The sequence below is a fragment of the Zootermopsis nevadensis genome, unplaced genomic scaffold, assembly GCF_977971745.1.
Source record: "Zootermopsis nevadensis isolate Lab colony 2312 unplaced genomic scaffold, Znev_1.0 Znev_ptg000057l, whole genome shotgun sequence".
Classification (NCBI taxonomy): domain Eukaryota; kingdom Metazoa; phylum Arthropoda; class Insecta; order Blattodea; family Termopsidae; genus Zootermopsis; species Zootermopsis nevadensis.
In genome coordinates this window covers 72,841-98,561 of record NW_028259188.1, presented here as the reverse complement: position 1 = coordinate 98,561, position 25,721 = coordinate 72,841, and the positions used below count along the sequence as shown (strand labels likewise).

Here is a 25,721-nt window from a genome sequence, read left to right as displayed (position 1 = left end):
TGTCCAGACACTACAGAAATACGTAATACTCATACAGAGAGCTTATACGTGAATCTCCTCACTCTTGTTGTGATGGAAAATAAAAATGTTGACAATAAACAAAAGTTATATAACAGTTTGTTCACAGCACCTCAGTTAGTGAAGCGTGAAACATCACATAATATATCAGATAATGTACACGACTTTGTATTTTGCAGTGCAGTTCACCGTCAACAAGAGAATGTTTAGCACAGCTTTCATTGTAAGTTCCTAGTACTTTTTCATTAAATAACTGTGCTTGGGCTCCGTAAGTTGCTGAAATTCAGAATTGCAGAATAATGAATCGAAATGTGCTCGTTACATTCAGATATGTTTTGTTTGCAGAGGTGTAGCGCCTCTCTTCCTTGACCTCGGCGCTAGATGGGGGTGAGTGGTCAGCGTCACGCCCCGGCCGGCTTTACCCCCGGGAAAGGACCCCGGTACTCATTGGACAGGAGGCTGGGTGGGCCCCAGAGGCTAGAGGAAAAATCCTCTGCCCCCGTCGGGGATCGAACCCCGGTCGTCCAGCCTGTAGCCGGTCACTATTTACAATACGAAGCGATCTATAAATTCCCTGATTTGCAAACTAACAATCGGGCGGAAGCCTACGTCAAGAATCGATCCCCAGTCAATACCAATCATCACTAGAACACATATTAATGTTATCATTTATATTCCAAGTGGGTATTTACCACAGGAATTCTCACAAACATTCTCTATTCTTTCCTTGTCTCTCCATGCTAATTAAACACCGAGCTCGGTTTAGCCCACGTGCTTTCATTATCCAAAAAAAATTCGGACACCCACATAACCAGAGAAGTTTTGTGCTAAGTGTATAAAGCACATATTAATTTATAAATGTACTAATAGACTACAAAGTTAATTAGCTCATCATCTCTGCCATTAGCACCACTCATGTTGGCACAAGGAACAAAATGGCCCGATGTCAAACATCTCCCACGAGTCTCGTTTCTTAGAAGCCCTCATGCCTGGGGGTCTATTAGTTTGGGCTCTTCGCCGTTAGCAAATGGTTTCTTGTCCGTTTGACGCTCGGTCAGTGCCTGACGCCTCTGGTCCTTTTTAACGGCATCATGGCATTTCTCTTCGTGAGGCTCAGCGGGATCCTGGAAAAGGGGATGATGACTGATATTAGTCACCGACAAACACGGTGCATGCGTAGTTATCGCACTGAGAGAGTTGCAGAACTCATAACAGTGAAGTTTCAGCTGTTTAACAGTTGTGGACAACAGATAAATAGGATGACCGCCATCTTTGAGTCCTTGTATATATAACCAGACCTCCACGGTAGTCTAGCGGTTAGAACGCTGGCCTTGTAATCCCGGGGTTTTCCTCCGTGGCATCCCAACAATTACTCCATTCACACACAGAAGAAGACAATGGCAAACCACTTCTGGATCATCTGCCAAGAACGTATATGAACAGGTCCCAGTCCGAGAAGAGAAAAGGATGGAAGGATCCTGTTCATATGGACCTGTCGTCACACAGAACACTAAATAATAAAATAAATATATAACCAAGAACACGCCACAGACGTCCTTAACGCAAGATCTGAGGTTATCACGGCGGTGACAATGTTGTTGTAACTTGGTGGGTTGTGGCGCCGTGTGGACTGTCGGTAGATGCTGATGTTTCATAGAAGCGTGCTGTCTCCATCTTCAGGGCTTTTCCGAAACGTTAGCATCCACCGACCAGTTAACATGACGGCAATACACAGTAGGCCATCATTATCCCTAATGCAGTGGAGTACAGCCTTCCTTCAGAATCTAACAGTCGCTCAGCTGTTGTGAAATTCGAAAGTCCACTACAGTGTGCACTAATAACCATCACGAGCCACCCGAATCCCCTCCACACACATCCATTTTAATGTCACCCTCCGGTCTGTGCTACGTCTCATAACTGATCTTCCATTTATAATCTCCCCTACACAGCGATATTGTCTGTCTATTAATGCAGTCAGAACGTGCTGGATTGCAAACATTAATGTGTGTTTCAATATGGATTACTCGAATTTTCCAAACAGCATTTAGTCAGTGCACTGAGGAGGAACTCTTTAAGCAGGGAACTTAAATGACGCGAAACCAACGTTGATGGGGAGTGAAAGGAGGAACGTCTTCGTTCAAGGGACGTTGCACGCCATGTTTCGCTTGGGGGGGAGAGCAGGTATAGCTCCTACTCATTCCTAACCTACACACTAGATGGGGGGGGGGGTTGAGTGGTCATCGTCACGCCCCGGCCGGCTTTACTTCCGGAAAAGGACCCCGTTACCCATTGTAGAGGAGGCTGGGTGGGCCCCAGAGGCTAGAGGACAAATCCTCTGCCCCCGTCGGGGATCGAACCCCCAGTCGTCCAGCCCGTAGCTAGTCACTATACTGACTGAGCTATCCCGGCTCATTTATACCAGGCAAAACGGCGTAATAACACATAACACAGCCATCTTTTTTAAGTCCATAGACTCTCAACAGAACGGAAATAAATGGTTTACCTGCTTATTCGTGATTCTCGAAGCTCCACCACTTCCTTGCTTCTAGCAACGACGTTGTTGTCATCTTGAACGCAGTTACGTAACAAATTGACGTCCTCCTTCAGCCTGTCATTTTCAGACGACTCCCTGTCTGCAGTCACATTCAGACATTTTACGTCATCCTCATATATCTTCGCCTCACACTGCGGACGCCCTCGAACTCCCGTCATTTTAACCAGCAGCGTCGAATTTTCAAACGACATTTTGGCTACGGCGTCATTCAGACATTTTATACTTTCCGCCATTTTGATCTTCTCGCTGTCCTGCTGATGTGCCAGCTCGGCCGTTTTAACCTGCAACGTCGCATTTTCCAACGACATTTTGGCTACGACGTCATTCAGACCTTCAATGGTTTCCGCCATTTTGTTATTCTCACTGTCCTGCTGATGTGCCAGCTCAACAATTTTAACCAGGAGCGTCGAATTTTCAGAAACGATATTTTCAGCAATCTCATTCAGTCCTTCAATAGTTTCCTCAATTTTCCTCATGTCATCGTGGCGCTGCTGTATCAGTTCCGCCATTTTAACATTCAGTTTCGCAATCTCAGTCTTCAAGGCGTTGTGTTCGTTCACTGTCTCAAGTTTCTCATCGACATGTTCGTAATTCTCTGATCGATTTACTAACATTTCTCTTTCCGAACTGACTTTATCGATGCCTCGTAGCTTCTGAAGAACTGTCATGATATCTGATTTATCCTCAAATGAACTGCACTGTTTCTCCTCCGTCTGATGTTCTTTGCTTTGGAAAGACGTCACAGGGAGATGTTCCTCGATCATTTGTTTTGATGATGACATCGCATCAGTCTGCTTTTCTACCTTGGACCTGCAGTCAAGAAGTTTTATACAATTACTGATTAATTGAATTGAATTGAATTATTATTCAATCTATTCACCATTTTACAGGGCATTTACTTCTATGTACCTGGGACGAACCTTGTCCCTCAGGCACACAGTGCAGCAGCTATTTCCGAAATACATTTTGTTTTTAATACGTGTTACATGTATTATATACTTTTATTGTGAGAAATATATTTTACATCAGCATCTTTTTGTAATAATAATAAAAGGTTGAGGTAATGGGGAGGGGTAGTACCTTTCACCATCTTAGTCTGACTGTGCTGGACACTGGCCCTCACCCACCCAGGAGTAAGTGAAGCGCATTACAGATGCTAGGCATCCAAGAGCCTCTCCTTGCTCAAGACCGTCCGTGCGTGGTGAAGACGAGAGGTGACTCTGTCATATAACAGAACACGGCGGATCTAGAGGAGTAAACCTCGATAAATAATCCCGTGCAGCTACTACGGAAGAATGGAGTACAGGTCGCCTAGGTACTCCAAGGGCTGAGGTTGGTTACGGCAACGAGGCGACTCAACGCAGGCCAACAAACCCAAGACTCTCAAGAAAAACAATCAGAGTGGCTTATTTTATAATACATGTAATACATATTAAAAACAATATGGATCCCGGAAATAGCTGCTGCCCTATGTACCTTAGGGACAAGGTCTGTCTCGGGTACATGGAAGTACATACCACATTAAGTGGTGAATACATGGGATATAATAATAATAATAATTATGGTAGTACTGATCTTTGAAATTCAACACGAAATTCAAAGAAAGCTTAATTACAATTTCTGTGTATATTATTATTTTATTTTATCCGACCCGTTCTTCAAGTGGTCCCAACTTTTCGTTGGCTCGATCTATTGACATTTTGGTAGGACTCCTTGGACGAGGGATTGGCCCGTCGCAAGGCCTCTACCTGTACACAGGACAGACATCCATGCCTTGAGTGGGATTCGAACCCAAGGTCCCAGTGACCAAGCGCCACAAGGCCCACGCCTCAGACCACGCGACCACTGCGACGACGTGTATGTCAGATTTTGATTTACAAAATATTTTTCTTTTCGATAGGTTATTTAATTATTACATTAACAGTGAACACACGTAATAGAATTACGTGATGTTCGTAAAGAACAGAGTAAGTTATTTAAATACGAATCACACAATAAGATTATTAAACTAACTACACTAATAAATTTTTTTTAAAAAAAAAACATGAAGTATGTAATACGTACATAGGCATTATTCAGGCTATTGGTACAGCATTTTAAAGCATCTTATGCATGTGCGTTATTGAACATAACCTTTGAAGCTTAATTTACGAAACACAAAAATCTTACATTTCTGGTGTTATCTTTTGGGGAGGAGGCACTGGGCACTCATGAGTTTTTTTGTATTTTGGAGCTGAAATAATGTAATCATTTCCTCCGGGTCGCATCTCCAAGGAGGACATATTTTGTGTTTACTATTTATCTTTAGACACATTGGCGTATAATTCTTTTGGACATCCCTTAGTCCTATCTCCCCCGCCCCCCCCCCAAATGTTTAATAAACTGAAGACTACCCTCTTATATAACAACTTTACATCAAGTGAAGTGAGGTTTTTGATGCGAGCGTCTGGTTTCCGCAAGTTTTATTTACTGTAGAATTTGAATTTAATTCGGTGTAGTATCTTTAATGGAAATTACAGTGGACAGAATTTTTCATAGAAAAACATGTTCGAGACACTAGTGGAATATGAATCCTGTAAGTAAGTTCAGTCGCCGCGAAAAATAGATGCGATATTATTTAAAATGTCAATAGGACAAAAGTATAAGATATTATTCAAACATTTCACTTGAGTGTTTTATATTGCGGAGTACTTAAAATTATGCCATTAAATTTTCACTGCCGTCTCGGGCATGACTTGAAAACACCAACAGAATTCTTAATTGCGGATCTCACACAGTTAATTAAGATTTAATCTTTTGTTAAGTTTATTGAATGACGCAATTAACTGCTCCATTTCAGCCCTCACGAGAGGCAAATTTAAAAAACTTTAGTCAGTAGAGATACCAGATATTTTCCGAAGACGTCTATTAATTGTCATAATATCTCAACAGTAACGACGTCATTCTAAAATTTGATTTTAATGTGAATTAGGTGACGCGTTCTCCATGTGATCGCAGACACAAATTATTGGAGTAGTTTGACTTAAAACTCCAACTACATTCAGTACACGTGAGCCAATAACCGAAGCAGTTGATTCATCTCGTGTGCGTAACTTTGAGTCTGGCTCTCAGTAACAGCGAACTTTACAGACCTGGCGTTGGTGTTCCCGCGGCCCTGGGACGTCTGGTTTTCCTCGTTATGTCTTGAACGATTCTGGAAAAAGAGAAGATACGATGGCAAATCGCGTGTTTAGATCTAAACTTGTGGTGCATAGAAAATAATCCAATGTTGAATAATTCTTATTTCCTGTAATTTCATTAGCAACGTGAATTTGTTATTTGTTAAAAATACGTTCAGGAGACGGATGTTAAAATAATATATTTTCATTTGAGAACTCTTTCCAACGCTGTTATCATAGAATAGAATAGAATTTATCTAAATCACATAGATTCTTCATAGGCATAGGCCAAGGATATAGAACATGTCACAATACAAGTAGATTAAATGCAAAGTTCCACCAGCGACGTAAAGAGATATTTGACACAATGCGTTTTTACAGAAAAGTAATTACGTCAAGGAATGAACATATTTTTAATAGCTGTGAATATTTAAGGCATTCTGGGAAACCTCCTTTTGCCGCATTTGAGGAAATTTGTTGGTATTCTGCCATAACCACACAAATCTTTGATTTGAGAGAATTTATTATATTTTTAATTTCAATTGCTGTTGTTGGTATAAGATTTGGATTCCGAAAGGCTTTAGGATTAGCAACTTCTATCGAGTTCCTGGTGTCATTATTCATTATTTCTACGACTGTTAAGAAATAAGTAATGGAAGAGTCTGCTATGTGTTTAGATTATTATTTATCTTTATTGATGGGGTCTTCTTCAAAATTTTCCAAACTGTTCTTGTCATATTTTCATATTTCAGTATCTGTTGTAATGCATACGTTTGGCTCCTTTAATTAACTGAGTTACGAAATCTTTCCTGTCATGTTGATACTAGATCGAAATTTTTATTAAAGGTTCTCTGTTTATGTTTACAAGACGTTTCGATGCCTTTCATAATCCATTCATTAATATCAAACCCACTTAATTCTGCTGTGGTGGGAAAACTTGTTTCATATCTTTTTAAGAAGATGTTTCGGAATTTGTTAAATTTTAACTTTACATCTTGGTTCTTAAATACTGGTTTCGTTTTCATTACTTAGATGTGTCAGAAATTCCGTAATAGCGTTATTATGTACCGAGGCCTTTTGGTTATGTCTTTCGTAACGACACAGTTCTTTTACGGTGAAAGGTTGATAGCCTCACCCCCAACGCCCAACCCCCAAGCTCGAGGACCACCCCTCGTCGGCAGTCCTCGACTGCTTGTTCAATATATTCTCAGCAAACCTCCATAAATGGAGGATGCTCCGCCATCTGCAACCCGAGGACGCGCCATGCCGTGGTGACATCAGCTGTTGGCATTTGCTGATGATGTTAATTTATTGGGGGACGACATGAATACAATAAAGAGGAACGCAGAAGTTTTACTAGAGGCTAGTAGACAAGTGGGGCTGGAAGTAAATTCAGAAAAAACTAAGTACATGTTAGTATCTCGTCATCAGAAGACAGGCGGGCAAAATTATCTTAGGGTGGCTAATAAATCTTTTGAAAGGGTTACAAAGTTCAAATATTTGGGAACAACAATAACAAATCAAAATGATACTCATGAGGAAGTTAGGAGGAGATTAAATTCCGGAAATGCTTGCTACTTCTCAGTTCAAAGTCTTCTGTATGATTTCTAAGAACCTGAAAATTAAAGTATACAAAACAATAATTCTGCCTGTTGTTTTGTATGGGTGCGAAACATGGTCTCTCACTCTGAGGGAGGAACACAGATTGCAGGTGTTTGAGAATCGGGTGTTGAGGAGGATATTTGGGCCTAAGAGGGAAGATGATGGGGCATGGAGAAAACTGCATAATGACGAGCTTAAAAATCTGTACTGCTCCCCCAATATTGTCAGGGTGAGTAAGTCGAGAAGAATGAGATGGGCGGGGCACGTAGCGCGCATGGATGGGACAAGAGGTGTGCACCGGGTGTTGGTTGGGAAGCCTGAGGGGAAGAGACCTCTGGGGAGACCTAGACGTAGATGGGAGGATAATCTCAGGCGGGATCTATGGGAGATAGGAGTTGAAGGAGACTGGATTTTGTTGGCCCAGGACAGGGTCCGGTGGAGGGCTTTGGTTAGTTCGGTGATGAACCTTCGGGTTCCGTAAGCCATCTGGTTGGTTGGGTCCACTATTTGGGAAGCCTGAGGGGAAAAGACCTCTGGGGAGACCTAGACGTAGATGGGAGGATAATGTCAGGCGGGATCTATGGGAGATAGGAGTTGAAGGAGACTGGATTTTGTTGGCCCAGGACAGGGTCTGGTGGAGGGCTTTGGTTAAGCCATCTAGTTAGTTAGTTAGTGTTATTATTTGTAAGTCTAGATTTTCCTTATAATTATGACCGCTGAAAGTTGATTTTGTACTTTTTATGGCTAGAAGGTTGGCATCATGATCAGATGGCCGACTTACCACTGGTTAAACAGAAATATGATCTTTAATTGAACTGTCTTTAAAGCGTTACCAATTCTGAATTCTTTTGGGGAAATTCACTACTGAAGTGAGAATAAGTTATGTTAGTACAGAGTTGAGACACTGTTTGTGGTAACTGTCATTAGGAAAATCAATATTTATTACACCGAAGATGACTAATTCTGCTTTAGGCTTGTAGAAATGATTTGTAATGCTTTATAAGTCGCTTAAGAACGGTTCAAAATTACCCGCGGTAGTTCTGTATATACGTAGCTAGGACATAATTCAAAATTTCAGATTTCCTAGTTCCAAGTTGCGTTAGTCATCACTTTGTAACTAAATAGTAACAATAATACGAATGCAAAAGAATCTAGTGTTAAAAACAAATACTGATGTGCAAACGGCTTACGAGAAACATGAATTCTACTAAATGTGTCGTCTTCATTACTTACCCGTCTCAGGAAGGGTCGTCTAAAGCGCTTTGATATCGCTTTCCACATGACAGATGAAGTTTTCGAATGCGATGAACTTTCTTTCCGTGTACGAAGTTAGTGTGACTTTCAATATCCAGTTCGCTTTGTCGATTGAGTGCAACTACGGAAACAGAAACTGTTTATTTACAACAATTCAAGAAATCAACAAAGATATTTTAAATTGTTGAGTGAAACGCTGATTCATTTCGATATACAGAGGGGCCCAAAAAATGTATGCAAACTTCGACAAAATAAAAACCTGTATAAATCTTTGATACTAAATTTATACAGACGTCAAGGGATGACTATACGTCATGTTGTGTATATATTTTTTGGGCCCCTTTGTATTCCCAGAGTCGAGTTACTAGAACGAAGTACATACTATACGCCAGAGATGTCGTTAGTAGCAAAGTTCCTCGCTGGCTCGTCAGAGGCAATCAGGGATGATCTAGTACAGGGGTGGCCAACCCGCGGGCCGCATGTGGCCCGCCTTGAACATTTTTCCGGCCCGCGAGATTCATCACATTTTTACAAAATATATTTATTTTATAATGGCCAAAGTAGTGAAAACCAATGTATTAAAAAAATACATTATTTGTGCATCCATATATTCAAAAATTATCTGTCGAAATTATGAGAAAAAATTAACTTTGATTTTAAAATAATATTCTTGCGAATATATAGTGTATCTAAATCTAATATGGGGATATATAATTTTATATGTGGCCCGCGGAGTTATGATGCATTTCCAAAGTGGCCCGAAAGATCATTTGGGTTGGCCACCCCTGATCTAGTATATACTTGCCTTCATATCGTTCCAAGTTTCTGGTATAACTTTAAGACGAACTTTTTATTTTTATACTGTGTTCATTGTTTTGTGTGTTCGATTATTAGTTCTGAGCAGTCGTTTCTTTGCTATTTTTACGATAATTTCTATTATAATCGTAAGAAATCTTTGGATTTGTGGCAAAATCCCCTTTCATCGAAGAATATAATTCAGTGTTTACGTGGGCCAATCAAGATGTTCCGTGCAGAAAAGACAGCCATCTTCAGTTTAGCTTATTCTACATCCAATTTCTTGAACATAACCTAAAAAAATAATTAACAGTGGAACTACGGTTCCGGAGAATCTGACGTAAATACATCTATACGGAAAGGAAGTTTGTATATTGGCTTTATTCTAAATATTTCCGTTAGACATGTTTTACAATTGATTAAAGTTTGAGTAAGACATTGCTTCTTACCTACATAGTATGACGCAACAAACTAATGCAGCAAAAGATTTCTTAATAATTCTTGTATAAGATAAGAACTTGTGATATTCTAAAAGGATTTTAACAGCACAAAATTCTCTTGTCTACGACGCACTTTTTCTACAAGCCATTCACAGCTCAGCTCTTTCCGCAATAACGAAAGTAATGTAACATAACAATGCCGAGTAAACAGATGACGTTTCCTAGGTAAAATAACAATGCATTCAAGCTGACCATTGTTGTCGGTCCATATTTACAAATTGTTGATATTTCGTAGGTAACCATCTTACACTTTTTTGCCGAATGACCCTTCCTTATAGACGTATTTACGTCAAAAATCTACACCACTGCCAAGTTTGTAATCGTTGATGACTTGAAGCTCTCACGGCGACTGAACTGCGTAAATCGCATTTATGAATGGACAACTTTGTCAGACCTAACCGTACGCTAGAGCATATTGTAACGAGACACAATTTTTTTTATTATTTAGTGTTCTGTCTGACGACAGGTCCATATGAACAGGATCCTTCCATCCTTTTCTCTTCTCGGACTGGGACCTGTTCATATACGTTCTTGGCAGATGATCCAGAAGTGGTTTGCCATTGCCTTCTTCTGTGTGTGAATGGAGTAATTGTTGGGATGCCACGGAGGAAAACTCCGTGTTGCCTAGACCACGGCCTTGCCCAACACAAGTTATAAATTCGGGCACCGCCGGGAATCGAACCCGAGACCCCAGGATTACAAGGCCAGCGTTCTAACCGCTAGACCACCGTGGCTATGAGCAAGAACTATAAAATAGCAAATGTCGTTTATGTGAAGTTCGCAGACATACCAGATCATATATGAGGATTGCATTTGCAACTTTCCAAACAAAATCATGTCGGTCGCTATCGAAGCAGAGGACATACTCCACTCAATCTAAACCGTTCCCTATGCGTTACACATTCTCAGGACGATTTGTTCGCGTTCGGGGGTCTAGCGTTTTATAAACAAATTGTTTTGAAAATGACAGTCATTTTTGAATGAGCATTACGTATGAGGCGCTACACGGTTGTAAACATTTACAGATTTCCAGTGGTTATATGTTGAAGCCACGGCTTTAACTTCTCACGGAAGCCTTGAATTTTGTGCACACTAGTTAATGTGTTCACTCTTTCCCTGCATTTCTCTCTAGTTCATTTAAACGCAGAAAAATATCAGAGAGCCACGTGAGTCTAGCGATCCACTCACCATCGGAACCTGAATCCGCTATCTCATGTTCTTGGAATGTTAAAAACACTTGAACCTCGTCTCGTAGATCAAAAACTCGAGTTACTCTCTATCTCCTTCTTCATGTACCTACTCTGTTGGGCTATATGGTGCTAATCCCTATCTCCGAACCTAGGTACCAGAGTACGTACCTGAAGACGGAAATAGAGCCCCATCTCCGAAACGTCGTTTCAATTTTATTGTGTATTTTATTAATTTAGACGATGGAAAATATACAAAGAACTTTTTGTTTGGATGACTCACCATCGTCACGAAGTTTTAGATCTGAGACTTTACGTGTTCCTGCTAACCTTGAAATGTTTTTCTTGTTCGAACCTCGTGTTTCGGCATGAATATAACCGTGTTCAGATCTATACATAAATTCTAGCACTGCTTCTTTCAACATAAATTGTTCTCTTTTCATATTTATTTATTTATTTAGAACTTAAATCTTTTAGAGGTTATAACCGATCACCTCTCGGTTTGCTCAGCTAGCTCATGGGACTTCAGGGCCGCTTACGGGGATCACACACACGTATGAACCAACAACTGCGTCGAAATCGATGAATCTTTAATACGACTCCTTCCTTGAAGAGACTTCACACAGTCTCGATCGTGAGAAACTCGACCACGGCTTGCTCACGCAACCCTCATTAAAAGAACAACTAGAATACTCAATTGTAAACAAATGCTAGATACCAAGAACAACTGATACAGAGTAACACTGGTCGAAAGCTCGTGAGAAAATTTCTTTTCCCCCGAGACTCGAACCAGCGAGCATTCCGTATCGCCGCTGCTTCGGTCCGAAGCAACGAGGCACACCGAGTTTGTGTGTGATGACGTCATCTAGACGCAGGTGTCCATTCGATTCCTGCCTTCAGTAGCAGTCAGTTCTCGTTGGACTTTGGTCGTTGTCGGGTGTGCAGTGAAATCTGAAGTGTATCTCGAACCTCGTTTTACCTGATTTATTAATACGGGATTTTAAATCTGTGTTTAATATGTGTAATGGATGAGGAATTTAGTCTGTTGAGTAGTTTGTTGTTTTTCCTACTGGCCCACTGTGTTGTCTTCTTTGTGGTTTCCAGTAAATTATTCAAAGGTGGCAGCACAATATGTGCTGTGATACGCTTCTTTGACTCATGTCGGTAGGCAGAAGATGACCTTGAGAGGATTGGCCATGAAATACTGCGTTGGTAAAATGGCAGCTCTCAGAATCCTAGGAATATAAGGTGGAATAATATAAGAGCGGATTGTGTTTCACCTGTCATTCTTGTAGGAATCATATAAGATAATTACAATTTTGCAAAATCTTTGCAGTTTCATTACATTGTTTGTATATTTATAAGAAATTGTGAAATATAATTTTGGATAGAAAGTTGGATCACGTGTTGGGAAAGTTGTGGCGGGAAGTGTTGCACCAAAGCCTGTCAAGAGACCAGCTACAGTAGGAGGTGTTGTACCACCAAAGAAGACACAGCAGAAAATAACAGCTTGGTTGTGTTCCAGCGGAAAGAGATCTTAGTCAAGAAGAAGTTGATGAAAGGGCATCTGCTATCTTCTCTGAAGTCTGGGTGATGGGGACTGGAGAACTCGTCTGCCAGCTGTGGAACAGTTATTGCTTATATTCACGTGTCAAACGCATTGGTGGACCCCACTTAATGGTACCTGCACCTTGTCGTGGTGGTGGGGCTTGAGTACCTCAGTGATCCCAAGAGCTATGCTGGCGGTAGCATAGCTACTGGTAGGGCCTCCCAAGCCAGATTGGTCCAGGGGGAGAGGTCAGACTAAGACAGGTACCCTGGTCCTCCAGGTTGGGGGTTGGTCGCAAGGCTAACAACCTTGCACCGTAAAAATAAAGATGTTTCAAAACCTAACCTAGAGATGTATTTTTTTGTAATTAGGCTTGTGATGTTTATTTACTTCATTTATTGTGTCAGTGTGTGGAAGAAATGTATCCTGAAATTCCAACTCAAGTTATAATCAGAACACTGAATAAGGAGCCTGATTTAAAGGAAGACAACTCCCAAGTTCTGAAAGCTCGGCTTGAAGCTGAGAAGCTGCTGGCAGAAAATGCTGAATTTACAAGGTTTTTATTTCATTTTGTATGATAATATAATTCAAATTGTATACAAATATTACATGTCAGCAATGTCGGGGAAGGAAGATGGTATAAAAGTTTATCTTAAAGAGGTAGAATGTGAGAATACAGACTCGGTTAATTTGGTTTGGGTCGTGGTCCGATTGTGGGGCTCTTGTGAACATGGTAATGAATTATTGTAAAGCTGGGTAATTTTTTAACTCGTTGAGTGCCTGATAGCCTCTGCTTTATGGAGTGTATTATCATGTGCTTTTTATTGAAAATATAAGGGCAAATTCCTCGAGCTTGCTGTAAGGTAGAATTTGTTTGTAACATTCAAGCTTATGGTTTTAAATGTTGCAGCATACTGTTAGTGACAGAATATTTGAATTCTTATGTCTTTTAGACTGCTGTCAGGTGTGGTTGTGGCAAGGAGTCTTGGAATTTGACTTTTTATGCGCCCCTCCTGCCATTCACTGATGAATATGTCCAGTTCAGGAGAAACTGTATTGACTGATTGTTCTTTAATTCTATGCCAACTGCACCAGATGTCGCAACCAAGCGCTTAGCACCATTGCTTCAAATTTGGGAGGTTTTGTGGTTTTACTCAGTCCCTCCAGGCAGATGCCGCTATATCATCTTAAATTAGGCCTGAAATTCTCTCCAATTCATTATTTGTCGATTGCCTTATCATCAAGAGCTGTACAGTTTGTATTTCTGTAATCTATTGATAGTTAACGAATAACCAGCGTAATCGACTCGACTAGTTCCACAGATTGAGATTAATTTTTCCAGTACTGACCTGAAGTATTGCAGCGAAGTTTGGAGATGTTGAGAATGCTGAATTGGAACTGGTGACGAAGATTGCGTGCACTCAGAACAGCCCCGAGTTACCGCAGCAAGCACTGACATCAGAGAATTTGGATTAGAAAGGTTGGCAATCTGTTGTGTATAGCTGTATTAAACGTATTTCAGTGTTGGTCGTCTAGTTTGTAGCATCAATGCTTCAGAGGAACATACTGCCTCCATCTTCACTTCAGCCCTGTACAAGTCTTCATGGCATTACACCCCTGAAGACCAACAACAACAAAAAACTGTTGCTTGTAAAACATTCTTCGTTAACACGCGTGCGCACGTGATGCCGTTTCAAATTTGCAGGCTGGTATAAATTACGCTGTGGACTCCATCACTGTTTTGTACTATAAGTTGCTTTAATTTTTATTTCTGACAAATTTCTTTCAATGTTGAGCCAAACCCTGAAATGGACAATGTGAAGACGGCAGTGAGAGCTGTTGCCATGAATTTAATAGGAACTGTGTACCTGTACTTAGGATCGCGGCTATCAGCGTTCTTCGAAGATGAGAATCCACAGTTACGGCAGCAGACTCAAGCAGAATTTGATAACGTAAACAGAATTCATTTCATTTTTTGTGATCTGTAACTTGGTTGTGTTTTCGATGTGGCACGTGTGAAATCACATTGTACATTTTGGGTCAAGACAAAGATTTCATTTTTGTTCTCTCCGTAGATGTTTTGTGGCCACATTTTAAAGTTAACAAAGTGCTGTAAAATTCTGTTGTAAGAGGTGGAATTTTTCGTCCACATGTAATTAAAAGAAGTCGGACGTCATTCCGCATGTTTAGAAATAAAATTGGGAGCAGTTTAAAAGGAGTCGCTGACGTTGAGATGTGAGCTCTGAATTCTGTTTTGTACGTGAAAAGTTGGTAAATTAGCATAACCAGCGCACAAAGTACACCATACAGAATGCAACCGAACCCAACAAGGTACTTAGTTTTCCTGTCCCTCCAAGTGAATTGTGGGATAGCACCTTAAATTTGGCCATGACCACTTCCTTCCACATCCTCTCATTTGACGCTTATAATCCGAGATACTGAAAGAGTCGTTAAATAAACTGTAAATCAGGTCATTCTTTATCCTCCTCCAAACTCTTCTCTTATGTCCCTGCTTACTTGTCGCCCCAGAGGTTAGTTTTTTCAACACTCGCATTGGGTATAATAGCATGAAGATTATTGAATTGCATTGCCGCCAATTTTTGTGATGAGTGCTTTCTGTTTCCTTACAGCATGCTGGATTAGCCCCTGCCGATATAAGTCGTCGTATCACAGGTGATCTTCTGTTAAGACTGAAACAAACAGACTGAAAAGTAAGTATGCTCCTCTTTTGTATTTTTCTTTTTGGCGTTAGGTTTCTCACGTGCTGATGTCTTTTGGTCCAGGATAATGCGATATATTAATTTATTTATTTTAAATTTTAGATTGGATTGTTCCTTACGGTAATCTACTTTGTCCCCTTGTACAGTAACCATTAGAAGTCTTCCCAAAACATTTACTATTCAATGCTAATAAAAGAAACACTTTGAAAGAGGAAGAGTTAATTTTGAATGCTTTCACTTTCTTTCCAAATTATCCAAGTGATAATCGCAAACACTTTAAATATTATAGTTAAACTAGTTTGTGTAAGCTTGCATTAAGCCAGATTTATTTGGAAATTTAAAAAGTAGTAAATTTGTATTTGGAACTTTTTCTGCTTTAATTCCTGAGATAGCTTAAGAATGCAAATTGCAGTGCGAAATGGAAGACATTATGTTACAGTTAAACTGTGTAAAGGATATATAAACTAGTGACAAAAACTACCATCTTTTTTGTATCAAGGAGCGGAAGAAGGCGTTGCAGGCGGTGGCAAATATTTTGCATGACAATAAATTGATATCAGACAACTTGGGCAATCAAACAAGAAACCACATTACATTACCAGCCGTAGAAAAGTTTGTCCTGACACAAACGAGATCGTAGACCAGTAGCAGGAGAATGTTTATGTCTGGGCTAGCATTCAAATTTATGATTTTGAGTTCAGTTTCTCTATCTGTGACATCATTATCAGTTATTACCATGAAGAGAGTTTAGTATAAATTGGCAGCATAATAATCTCGGAAATGCAGTTAAAATTCTGATAATGTAAGGAACTTTCACTGTGTCAAAGATTGTATTTAAAGACTTCTAAAGAAACTATCGACCCATTTCAGCCTGAGATCCGTTCTGCTGCAACGGATTGTGTCAATGCTTGGGGTCAGCAGTGCGGATTTAAGGAGTTCTTTCGTGGTAATATGATTGAATATGCCCTTAAGAGAGGAAGCCCAACCCTGCGAATAGAACTTTGGGCATGGCTTACAGAAATACTTGCCACATGTAAGTATATAAAATTGAATATCTGGACATTGTATTCACGATAATGAGTCAGACGCATGTTCAGGTACATCAGATGCTTTTACAGATAGTTAAATGTGGAACTGGGATAGCTCAGTCTGACTGGCTTCGGGCTTGGCAACTAGGGTTTGATTCCCATGCCCACTCCTCTACCTCAGAAATAAAGTGGCCAGGAATGACGCTAACTACTCTCATCCATCTGCTGCCACGGAATGAGTGGTGTTTAATTAAGTATCAGCGATGTGTTTATTTTACTTTTAGTTTCAAAATATAGTCGCTTTGTGGAGGCCTGGGTTTACTCCCAGTGCAGTCCATGTGGGACTCGTGGACAGAGTGGTACTGGGGCGGATTTGTCTGAGGCTGGCTCTGGGGTCCACCCTACCTCCTATTAGATGGGTTTCAGGTGGTCCTTTCCCTGGAGTTAAAGTGTGGTGCCGACCTCTCACCCCCATCTAGTGCTGAGGTCAAGAATGAGTAGGAGTTATACCTCATCTGGTCGCCACAAGGACCTTCAAAACTTGCGTCTGTGGTGGCTTTACTTTCTGCAGTACAACTGATCTTTATTTGGTCTCAGTATGAGATCAATTTTGTGACATTAAAGGTGACTAATTTGAAGCTGATTTATTTTTTTCAGTGCCACCCAGGTCTATCCACAAGAGAAAATTGGTGACGTATCTGCCATACTTGTATGCAGATTTGGAGGATCGTTATGCAAATGTGAGGAAAAATGCCGAGGAGGCTGTCGCTCCATTTATGATACACTTGGGACATGACACAATGGCCGAAGCCTCAGACAAATTGAAAGTAAGTGTTTGTGACAATTAAATATTTTACTCTAAGATCTGTTTATCCATTCTGACTTTGTGGAAGTTCTTCCAAAAGTTTTGCCATTCAGAAGACCTAGGTGTAGATTGACATTTGAGATGCAAGTGTGCGTTTGCTGAGCGCTTCAGTGGTGATTAGGCTTATGTTAATTTTATTACTTTGTTAAATTGCCAAATATGTACAGTCAAACCTCGGTTTATGAACTTAATTCGTTCCTGAAGGTCGTTCGCAAACCGAAATGTTCGTAAAAGCAAAACTGTTTTCCCCATAGGAATTAATGTAAAATGGATTAATCCGTTCCTGGACCCCAGGTGATTGCTTATTTAAAATTTTACAACAGTACTTTGTTCTTAACACAAAATCAATGGAAACCATTAAATCTATCACAAAAGAGATAAACACTACACTAAGCAGATCAAATATAGACGAAAACTTAATTTAGTTTTACCGTACCTGTATGGAGGAGAGTTGACGGCGTAAGTGGAAGTGAAATGTTATTGTTTGGAAGGGGATTCTTTTTCTTTTTTCTGTCTCTTGGCACCACTCGACTCTGCATCAGACTCACTGGGCCTCTGTCTCACTAAAAAGTTGTCCAGTGTGATTTGTTTTTGTCTACGTTTTAAAATGATTCTAAAGTGACACATGGCATTATCATTGAAAATGTTTATGCTGCGGCTTGCTACTGCTTTATCGGGGTGGTATCGTTCCACGAAACTTTGCACCTCACCCCATTTTGCACAAATTTCACGGATCAAAGAAGTAGGAACATCCTCCTTTCCTTCCTTCATAATCGCCTTTTGTAGCTGCTTCTGTAGTAACTCCTCCACATCTTCATTGTTAACTTCCAAGCCCATGTTTTTGCCTAGAGAGACAATATCATCGATAACAGCAGAAATACTCTCCTTTTAATATAAAATGTATATAATTATGTATAATTTCAAAGACAAAAGTCTCTGAGTGTTAATTCTTCTTCTTCTTCTACGAATACTGCCGACGCTGATACTCCCAGCTTATCACTCCACGATGTTGACGGCTTGTGTGTTCGTAACGCGAGACACAGTACGTCATCCGAGACGCTTTGTGTTCGGAAAATTTGTTCGTGAACCGAGGTTTGACTGTATGGCTGTCTGCAGGATGGTATAGGTTCAGAGTTGGCCACTGTTAACATTGTACATCTGCATATAGCTTCACGATGTGCATGGGCGTATGGCAGCTACCTTTACCTCTTTTTAATCTCTAATCCCGTTGAAATTTGATAACATTTCAGTGTAATAAGTGATCTTAGTACCTAATTGGTATGTAACCAGCCAATAAATTCCTTGTTTGTGGATTTGTTAGTGATGTGATATTTTGTTAACAGACTGGCTCTCGCGATGTTGTAATCGCAGCCCTTGACAACGCAGGAGCGTCTGCTGGTGTTGTTGATGATGATACATCACCTCTTCTTCAGAGCAACGACTTAAAATACCAGCGCGTAATTGATGAGCAAAACCAGAAGGTATTTTTATAACGCTGTTCACAAATTTGCTGGCATAAAATAAAAGATTACAAATTATAGATTTACATTCTGCCATGTGGCATTTTTTCAGGTTCCAAAGTGGGACTTCACATACCTAAGAGAAGAATTTGTGAATTTACTGAAAGCTCAAATGACAGATGCAAATGTAAATCAGACACTATTGGCAAATATGTTTGATTCAGACTTTCAATCGCATCTTAAAGCAACTGACGTACTAAGTGAGGTAAGTAAGGCTTCATCATAAGTGTGAAATTTGACATTGCAGTATTTGAGGAACTTAAAGGTGTTATCATCCAGTTCTGGCTGTAAAATATGAGATTGCTCGTTTATTATTGACTGCGGTCACCTGTGTCACATATTGGACGATATGTAAAATTGTGTGGTCTGTAAATATTATGGAAGATCTTATATTAAAATGTGAAGTTTTATTATTTACTGTGAATACATGATATATGCAACGGGCAGTCAAAAAGTTCCCAAAATTGTGGTATAGCACTGTAATGGTAGGACATATGGCAACGCATACCTAATCACCTTCAAAGTAGGACCCTTGCGCGCGCACACACACACACTTGCTCCATCGATCCTGCATTGTTGGAAGCACTGGCGGAAGGCTTCGTTTGGAATCTTCCGGAGTTCGGCCGTCACATTCGATTTGATGTCCTCCATGGTTGCGAAACGCGTCCCCTTGAGGCCCATTTTCAGAGTAGGGAACAGCCAGAAGTCACTCGGAGCGAGATCCGGAGAGTATGGTGGTTGGGTGATGACGGGAATGCTTTTCTCAGCGAGGAATTGCTGCACAACCAGCGATGTGTGGCTCGGTGCTTTATCGTGGTGCAGAAACCTCGCGCCCTGCCACTTGTCGCGCCGATTCCTCCAAACTGCTTCGCGCAACCTCTGCAACACTTGCACGTAGAAATGACCCATAACAGTCTGTCCAGGCGGTACGAACTCATGGTGCACCACACTGTCGATGTCAAAGAATGCCATGAGCATCACTTTTTCCTTGGATCGGACGAGGCGGGATTTCTTTGGTCGGGGAGACGACGCTGTGTGCCATTCGGATGACAGCATCTTCATCTCCGGGTCGTAGGCGAACACCCATGACTCATCACCAGTGATGATCTTCGTGAGAAACGTCGGGTCCTGCGTACTTTTCTCAAACGAGAATTCCGGGAACTTTTTGACTGCCCTACGTATCTGTTGCGCCATGCAAGAAGCTTGCTTTGACACTGTACAGGATCCATACTCATGAGGAACTAGATTCTTGGTACTTTTCACTAAGAAAACATCCACTCAACTATTTCACCTAGTGTAGCTTGTGGCGATCTCAGGGTGTTGAACTTCATGTTCAAAATGAAGTGTCTTTACATTTGTCTTGTGGAGCAGAGGTAAAAATGTACAGTTGATGGAAAACCTGTCTTTCCTTGCAACTTATTGGCCGTGTGCCATCCTGAATTCCACATTTTTATGTGTACAGTTTGAAATGGGTGATTAAATAACTTTGTGCATAAAATTAATTTTTAAATTGTTTGGCATCTGAAAGTTTATTGCAGTGATGTTGCTCCATTTGAATTTCAGGACTTGCTCACTAACATAAATGGAACACTTGAAAACTTGGACTTGATTTTGAAATGGTTGACTCTGCGAATCTTCGACAATAAACCATCAGTTTTGAAGAAAGCATTCGATTATTTGCAGACATTGTTTAACAAGTTGAGTGAAATGGGATATGAGATGTCTGAGTACGAGGCATCGTCCTTCATTCCATATCTGATTCAGAAGGTGAGACATTCAGTTATTTGTTTAAATTATTTCCTGGAACATTTTTACATTCCTACAGCTTCAGCTTGCAGTTTAGTAATTGTTTTTGAGATCACACAAATCTGATTGAACTCCGTGTAAAGTAGGTGATATTAACCAATGTCGTCGGCTCTTGGTGTAGCGACGCCAGCACTGAATTTTGCTGAAATCCATTTTTAGTTTGTCAGAAATGAAATCCGTGGATATGCAAATGAACAGATACGACTTCCCCATTACATGTTTATTTTATGCACTTCTTCCAAAATGGAGCATTCTTTCGGTATTTATAGATTGGAGATCGTACGGATACTGTCCGAGAACTGCTCAGCCTTATCAAACTGGTGTACCCAGTTCAAAAACTCTTTGCATATGTGATGGGAGGTTTGAAGTCTATAAATGCAACAACGCGCGCTGGTGAGTAATATTTTAAGTAAAGGGTCATAATTTGTGCCCAAGCCGTAAAAGTGACCTAAACTAGAAAACCGAAAATGTTCTGAAGTTTTCTTAAAATATATGCACTTAAGCATTTTCTTTTGTTCTTTAAATGAAAAGTCAACTTTTTTCTGACCTTATGTAAGATATTTTTGTCTCTTTATTGTTAAATTAGTTATTTCATTATCTGATTTAACACAATAAGGAGGGATTAATTGAATTGTAACTTCTTTCTCTCGTGTTAGAATTGTTTTGTTAGGATTTGGGTTTCAGTTGCTGTAAATTCTTGAATTGTAGCTTCTAATTTGTGACATTTTATTGTTCTGTGGGATTTGATTTGAGCTTTGTGTGAAATAATTTTGTAATGGAACATTATACCTCATCTGGTCGCCACAAGTACCTTCAAAACTTGCGTCTGGGGTGGGTTTACTTTCTACAGTACAACTGATCTTTATTTGGTCTCAGTATGAGATCAATTTTGTGACATTAGAGGTGACTAATTTGAAGCTGATTTATTTTTTCAGTGCCACCCAGGTCTATCCACAAGAGAAAATTGGTGACGTATCTGCCACACTTGTATGCAGATTTGGAGGATCGTAATGCAAATGTGAGGAGGACATTGTATTCACTATGAGGAGTCAGAAGCATGTTCAGGTACATCAGATGAGCACTTTTGATGTGAGGGACCCAAGCACTTGTAATGTCTCCTCTGGGAGTTCCCACACAGTGTTTTGAGGTCAGCAGTCGAAGTTTGGCGAGCTATTTCCTTCAGGGCAGCACTGAGATCAGGTTTGCAAACTTTCACTCCATAGTTTTCAATAAGTGATCCAAGATGCTGAAGACATCCTGAAGAATGAAAAATTCCAATCATTAGTGTCACCAAGATACAAAATGTTCCATTACAAAATTATTTCACACAAAGCTCAAATCAAATCCCACAGAACAATGAAATGTCACAAATTAGAAGCTACAATTCAAGAATTTACAGCAACTGAAACCCAAATCCTAACAAAACAATTCTAACACGAGAGAAAGAAGTTACAATTCAATTAATCCCTCCTTATTGTGTTAAATCAGATAATGAAATAACTAATTTAACAATAAAGAGACAAAAATATCTTACATAAGGTCAGAAAAAAGTTGACTTTTCATTTAAAGAACAAAAGAAAATGCTTAAGTGCATATATTTTAAGAAAACTTCAGAACATTTTCGGTTTTCTAGTTTAGGTCACTTTTACGGCTTGGGCACAAATTATGACCCTTTACTTAAAATATTACTCACCAGCGCGCGTTGTTGCATTTATAGACTTCAAACCTCCCATCACATATGCAAAGAGTTTTTGAACTGGGTACACCAGTTTGATAAGGCTGAGCAGTTCTCGGACAGTATCCGTACGATCTCCAATCTATAAATACCGAAAGAATGCTCCATTTTGGAAGAAGTGCATAAAATAAACATGTAATGGGGAAGTCGTATCTGTTCATTTGCATATCCACGGATTTCATTTCTGACAAACTAAAAATGGATTTCAGCAAAATTCAGTGCTGGCGTCGCTACACCAAGAGCCGACGACATTGGTTAATATCACCTACTTTACACGGAGTTCAATCAGATTTGTGTGATCTCAAAAACAATTACTAAACTGCAAGCTGAAGCTGTAGGAATGTAAAAATGTTCCAGGAAATAATTTAAACAAATAACTGAATGTCTCACCTTCTGAATCAGATATGGAATGAAGGACGATGCCTCGTACTCAGACATCTCATATCCCATTTCACTCAACTTGTTAAACAATGTCTGCAAATAATCGAATGCTTTCTTCAAAACTGATGGTTTATTGTCGAAGATTCGCAGAGTCAACCATTTCAAAATCAAGTCCAAGTTTTCAAGTGTTCCATTTATGTTAGTGAGCAAGTCCTGAAATTCAAATGGAGCAACATCACTGCAATAAACTTTCAGATGCCAAACAATTTAAAAATTAATTTTATGCACAAAGTTATTTAATCACCCATTTCAAACTGTACACATAAAAATGTGGAATTCAGGATGGCACACGGCCAATAAGTTGCAAGGAAAGACAGGTTTTCCATCAACTGTACATTTTTACCTCTGCTCCACAAGACAAATGTAAAGACACTTCATTTTGAACATGAAGTTCATCACCCTGAATTCGCCACAAGCTACACTAGGTGAAATAGTCGAGTGGATGTTTTCTTAGTGAAAAGTACCAAGAATCTAGTTCCTCTTGAGTATGGATCCTGTACAGTGTCAAAGCAAGCTTCTTGCATGGCGCAACAGATACGTAGGGCAGTCAAAAAGTTCCCGGAATTCTCGTTTGAGAAAAGTACGCAGGACACGACGTTTCTCACGAAGATCATCACTGGTGATGAGTCATGGGTGTTCGCCTACGACCCGCAGATGAAGATGCAGTCATCCGAGTGGCACACAGCGCCATCTCCCCGACCAAAGAATTGCAAAGAGTTTTTCAGGTGGATACACTTGTTCAATCTGCCTGAGCACTGCTTGGACAGTATCCGTACGATCTCCAAGCTATAATTACCAAAAGAATGCTCAATTTTGGAGCCACCACACTTTAACTCCAGGGAAAGGACCACCTGAAACCCATCTAATAGGAGGTAGGGTGGACCTACCCAGCAACTGCTATTTTAGCGTTGCTGTCAATGATAAGCTCTGAGAGAGCCGGAGGCAGATTGCCCAAGTTGTCTGATACAAAGTTATTCTCATTCAAAATATTTTGCACCTCCTGCAACGCCACCTTCCGCTCCTGGATACAAAAAAGATGGTAGTTTTTGTCGCTAGTTTATATATCCTTTACACAGTTTAACTGTAACATAATGTCTTCAGCATCTACCCTACGGATCTCTGCATTAGGCCTGGTTTTCCCGGCAGCGGAATACTGCACTCCGGTATGGCTTAATAGCCCACATGTCCATAAATTAGACTCACAGCTCAACAATACAATGAGGACTGCCTCAGAACAAGTCCCACCCACTGGCTACCAATACAGAGCAGAATTCTACCACCAGCAATACGTAGGCAAGATGCCTTGTTACGTGAATTTAAGAAACTGCAAAGAAATTCTAACCTCCCAGTTCACGACGACATCCCTCATCTTAATCTCGAAAGACTGAGATCCAGGCGACCCCCAATAGTTACTGCAGAACGCCTTCAAGCTGGCAATTTTAAAAGCAAAATTGCCTGGGCAGCAAAACTCCTGATGTAAACAGCCATAGAAACCCTCAGAAATTACCAACGGGATAAGACTTCCCTCGACAAACATGGAAAACCCTCAACAGGATCCGCATTGGCCACGGTGTATGCGCAGACGTCCTTAACAAATGGGGGAAAATTCAAACAGCCGACTGTGACTGGTGCGAGTCATCAGACCGTCAAACATATTGTACAGGAATGCCACCTGAGCCCCTCCACCAGAACTTGAATGGATTGCCAATCTTACAGTACTGTATTCTAGTATAGTATTATTATATTTGTAATGTCCATCGTATTCTTGTATTTCATGTGTTGTAATATAGCCTTAAGATAAATAAGTCATGGCCTTAAAAGACTGATTTCTCTCACTGACATTATTTACTGCTAATGCAAACACTCGAGATTTTACTCATAAGAAAATACCAAAGTACCAAATCACTTCTGATACAATCACCTGAAAAATTTTCAGTAAACCAAAGAGAAAACTGTAGTGTGAGGAAATCATCAGTTCATTGAACTCCTTACTACGAACAATTAATCTGATCACAAGGAACATTCTAACCTTCTCCATCCCCAGCTGCTTCGGCAGCCATCTTAGCCTGCTTCTGTTGCTGCGATTTGAGGTAACGAATGGGCAAGACCGTCTCGCCTTTCGCTTTTTCAAATTCTGATTCTGATTCTAATTCTGACTCCTGTATTGGAGAAAACAAAGTATCTACCTAATTAAAAATACGTAATGAACATGTTAAAACAATATACAAAATCAACATTTAGGGTATCCTCTATATATTACAGAGAATGAGTAATAAATTAAAAGATGTTTATTTATTAACATAGCCCTGATGATAAAGGCAGCAAGAACCTTTTTAAATGGTGGCAAACGTCTACCGGACTACATGACGCTACAACCCAGAAGACGGCTATCTTCATGTGTTTAGTGCTCAACATGTTTTGAAGAAGGAGCATCAATATGTCAGGAAGGATTGGAAAATAACTGGTATGAAGTATTCAAAGACAAAAAACAAACTAAACTTAAATCCGTACCTCAAATAAATGTCTCTTTTTCTGCTGAAACTAAATTCTGGAACCCTGGTCTTAAAAGGCAAAATGCTGATGTTGGGATTAGTCAACATAACCTTCATGCTGAACATAAACCAGACCATTACAGGTGGTGATGGAAGATTATTCAGATGATGTAAAAATCGTACTGCGTTTATGTCGAACCTCTCCCACCTATCTCATCTGTCAAAGTTAGCCGCTTGATCTTAACACTGTACCATTTCTAAAACAGAAAAATCACTCATGTTCTCAAGGTATAAGAATAAAGCTTACCTGAAATGTATTAAGAGATTTAAGTTGGGGGTTTTCGAGCATCACTGATCCACCTATAAATTTCAGTCACCAAAGTTTTCCATCCTCCTCTTACACGTTCATCTCTGTCTTTTATTAATGGTTTTATCTTTACAACCTTTGAGCCAAAATTCTTGCAAAGAAAGTGTCGGACGTATTATTAGTGTTATGT

At 40.1% G+C, this 25,721-nt stretch overlaps 3 protein-coding genes across 7 annotated transcripts; 1 reads left to right on the top strand and 2 right to left on the bottom strand.

Moving 5' to 3' along the window:
* Nucleotides 1–826: 826 nt before the first annotated feature.
* Nucleotides 827–9,977, bottom strand: LOC110834922 (uncharacterized). The gene is made up of 5 exons (XM_087361356.1): nucleotides 9,831–9,977; nucleotides 8,566–8,707; nucleotides 5,704–5,765; nucleotides 2,522–3,382; nucleotides 827–1,142 (listed from the first exon to the last, which is right to left on the bottom strand). Exons 2-5 carry the CDS (start codon nucleotides 8,611–8,613, stop codon nucleotides 1,073–1,075), a joined length of 1,041 nt encoding a protein of 346 aa, XP_087217482.1. The 5' UTR covers nucleotides 8,614–8,707; nucleotides 9,831–9,977; the 3' UTR covers nucleotides 827–1,072.
* A 2,742-nt stretch (nucleotides 9,978–12,719) lies between these two features.
* Nucleotides 12,720–25,541, top strand: LOC110834856 (protein mini spindles-like). Of its 5 annotated transcripts, none has more exons than XM_087361358.1 (11): nucleotides 12,720–13,173; nucleotides 13,960–14,097; nucleotides 15,248–15,328; nucleotides 16,208–16,370; nucleotides 17,023–17,192; nucleotides 18,574–18,711; nucleotides 18,803–18,955; nucleotides 20,314–20,517; nucleotides 20,826–20,949; nucleotides 21,492–21,621; nucleotides 25,037–25,541. In XM_087361358.1, the coding sequence occupies exons 4-10, from the start codon at nucleotides 16,289–16,291 to the stop codon at nucleotides 21,599–21,601; spliced, it is 981 nt and encodes a 326-aa protein (XP_087217484.1). In that variant the 5' UTR covers nucleotides 12,720–13,173; nucleotides 13,960–14,097; nucleotides 15,248–15,328; nucleotides 16,208–16,288; the 3' UTR covers nucleotides 21,602–21,621; nucleotides 25,037–25,541. The 5 variants fall into 5 exon arrangements, 3 of the variants coding, with proteins under 3 accessions (XP_087217484.1, XP_087217483.1, XP_087217486.1); XR_015538823.1 differs by having other exon boundaries at nucleotides 12,721–13,173; nucleotides 21,492–21,756; XR_015538824.1 differs by lacking the exon at nucleotides 20,826–20,949 and having other exon boundaries at nucleotides 12,721–13,173.
* LOC147871363 (cytoskeleton-associated protein 5-like) lies at nucleotides 20,249–22,815 on the bottom strand. The gene is made up of 3 exons (XM_087361363.1): nucleotides 22,682–22,815; nucleotides 22,250–22,373; nucleotides 20,249–21,813 (listed from the first exon to the last, which is right to left on the bottom strand). Exons 1-3 carry the CDS (start codon nucleotides 22,739–22,741, stop codon nucleotides 21,596–21,598), a joined length of 402 nt encoding a protein of 133 aa, XP_087217489.1. The 5' UTR covers nucleotides 22,742–22,815; the 3' UTR covers nucleotides 20,249–21,595.
* Nucleotides 25,542–25,721: the final 180 nt, after the last annotated feature.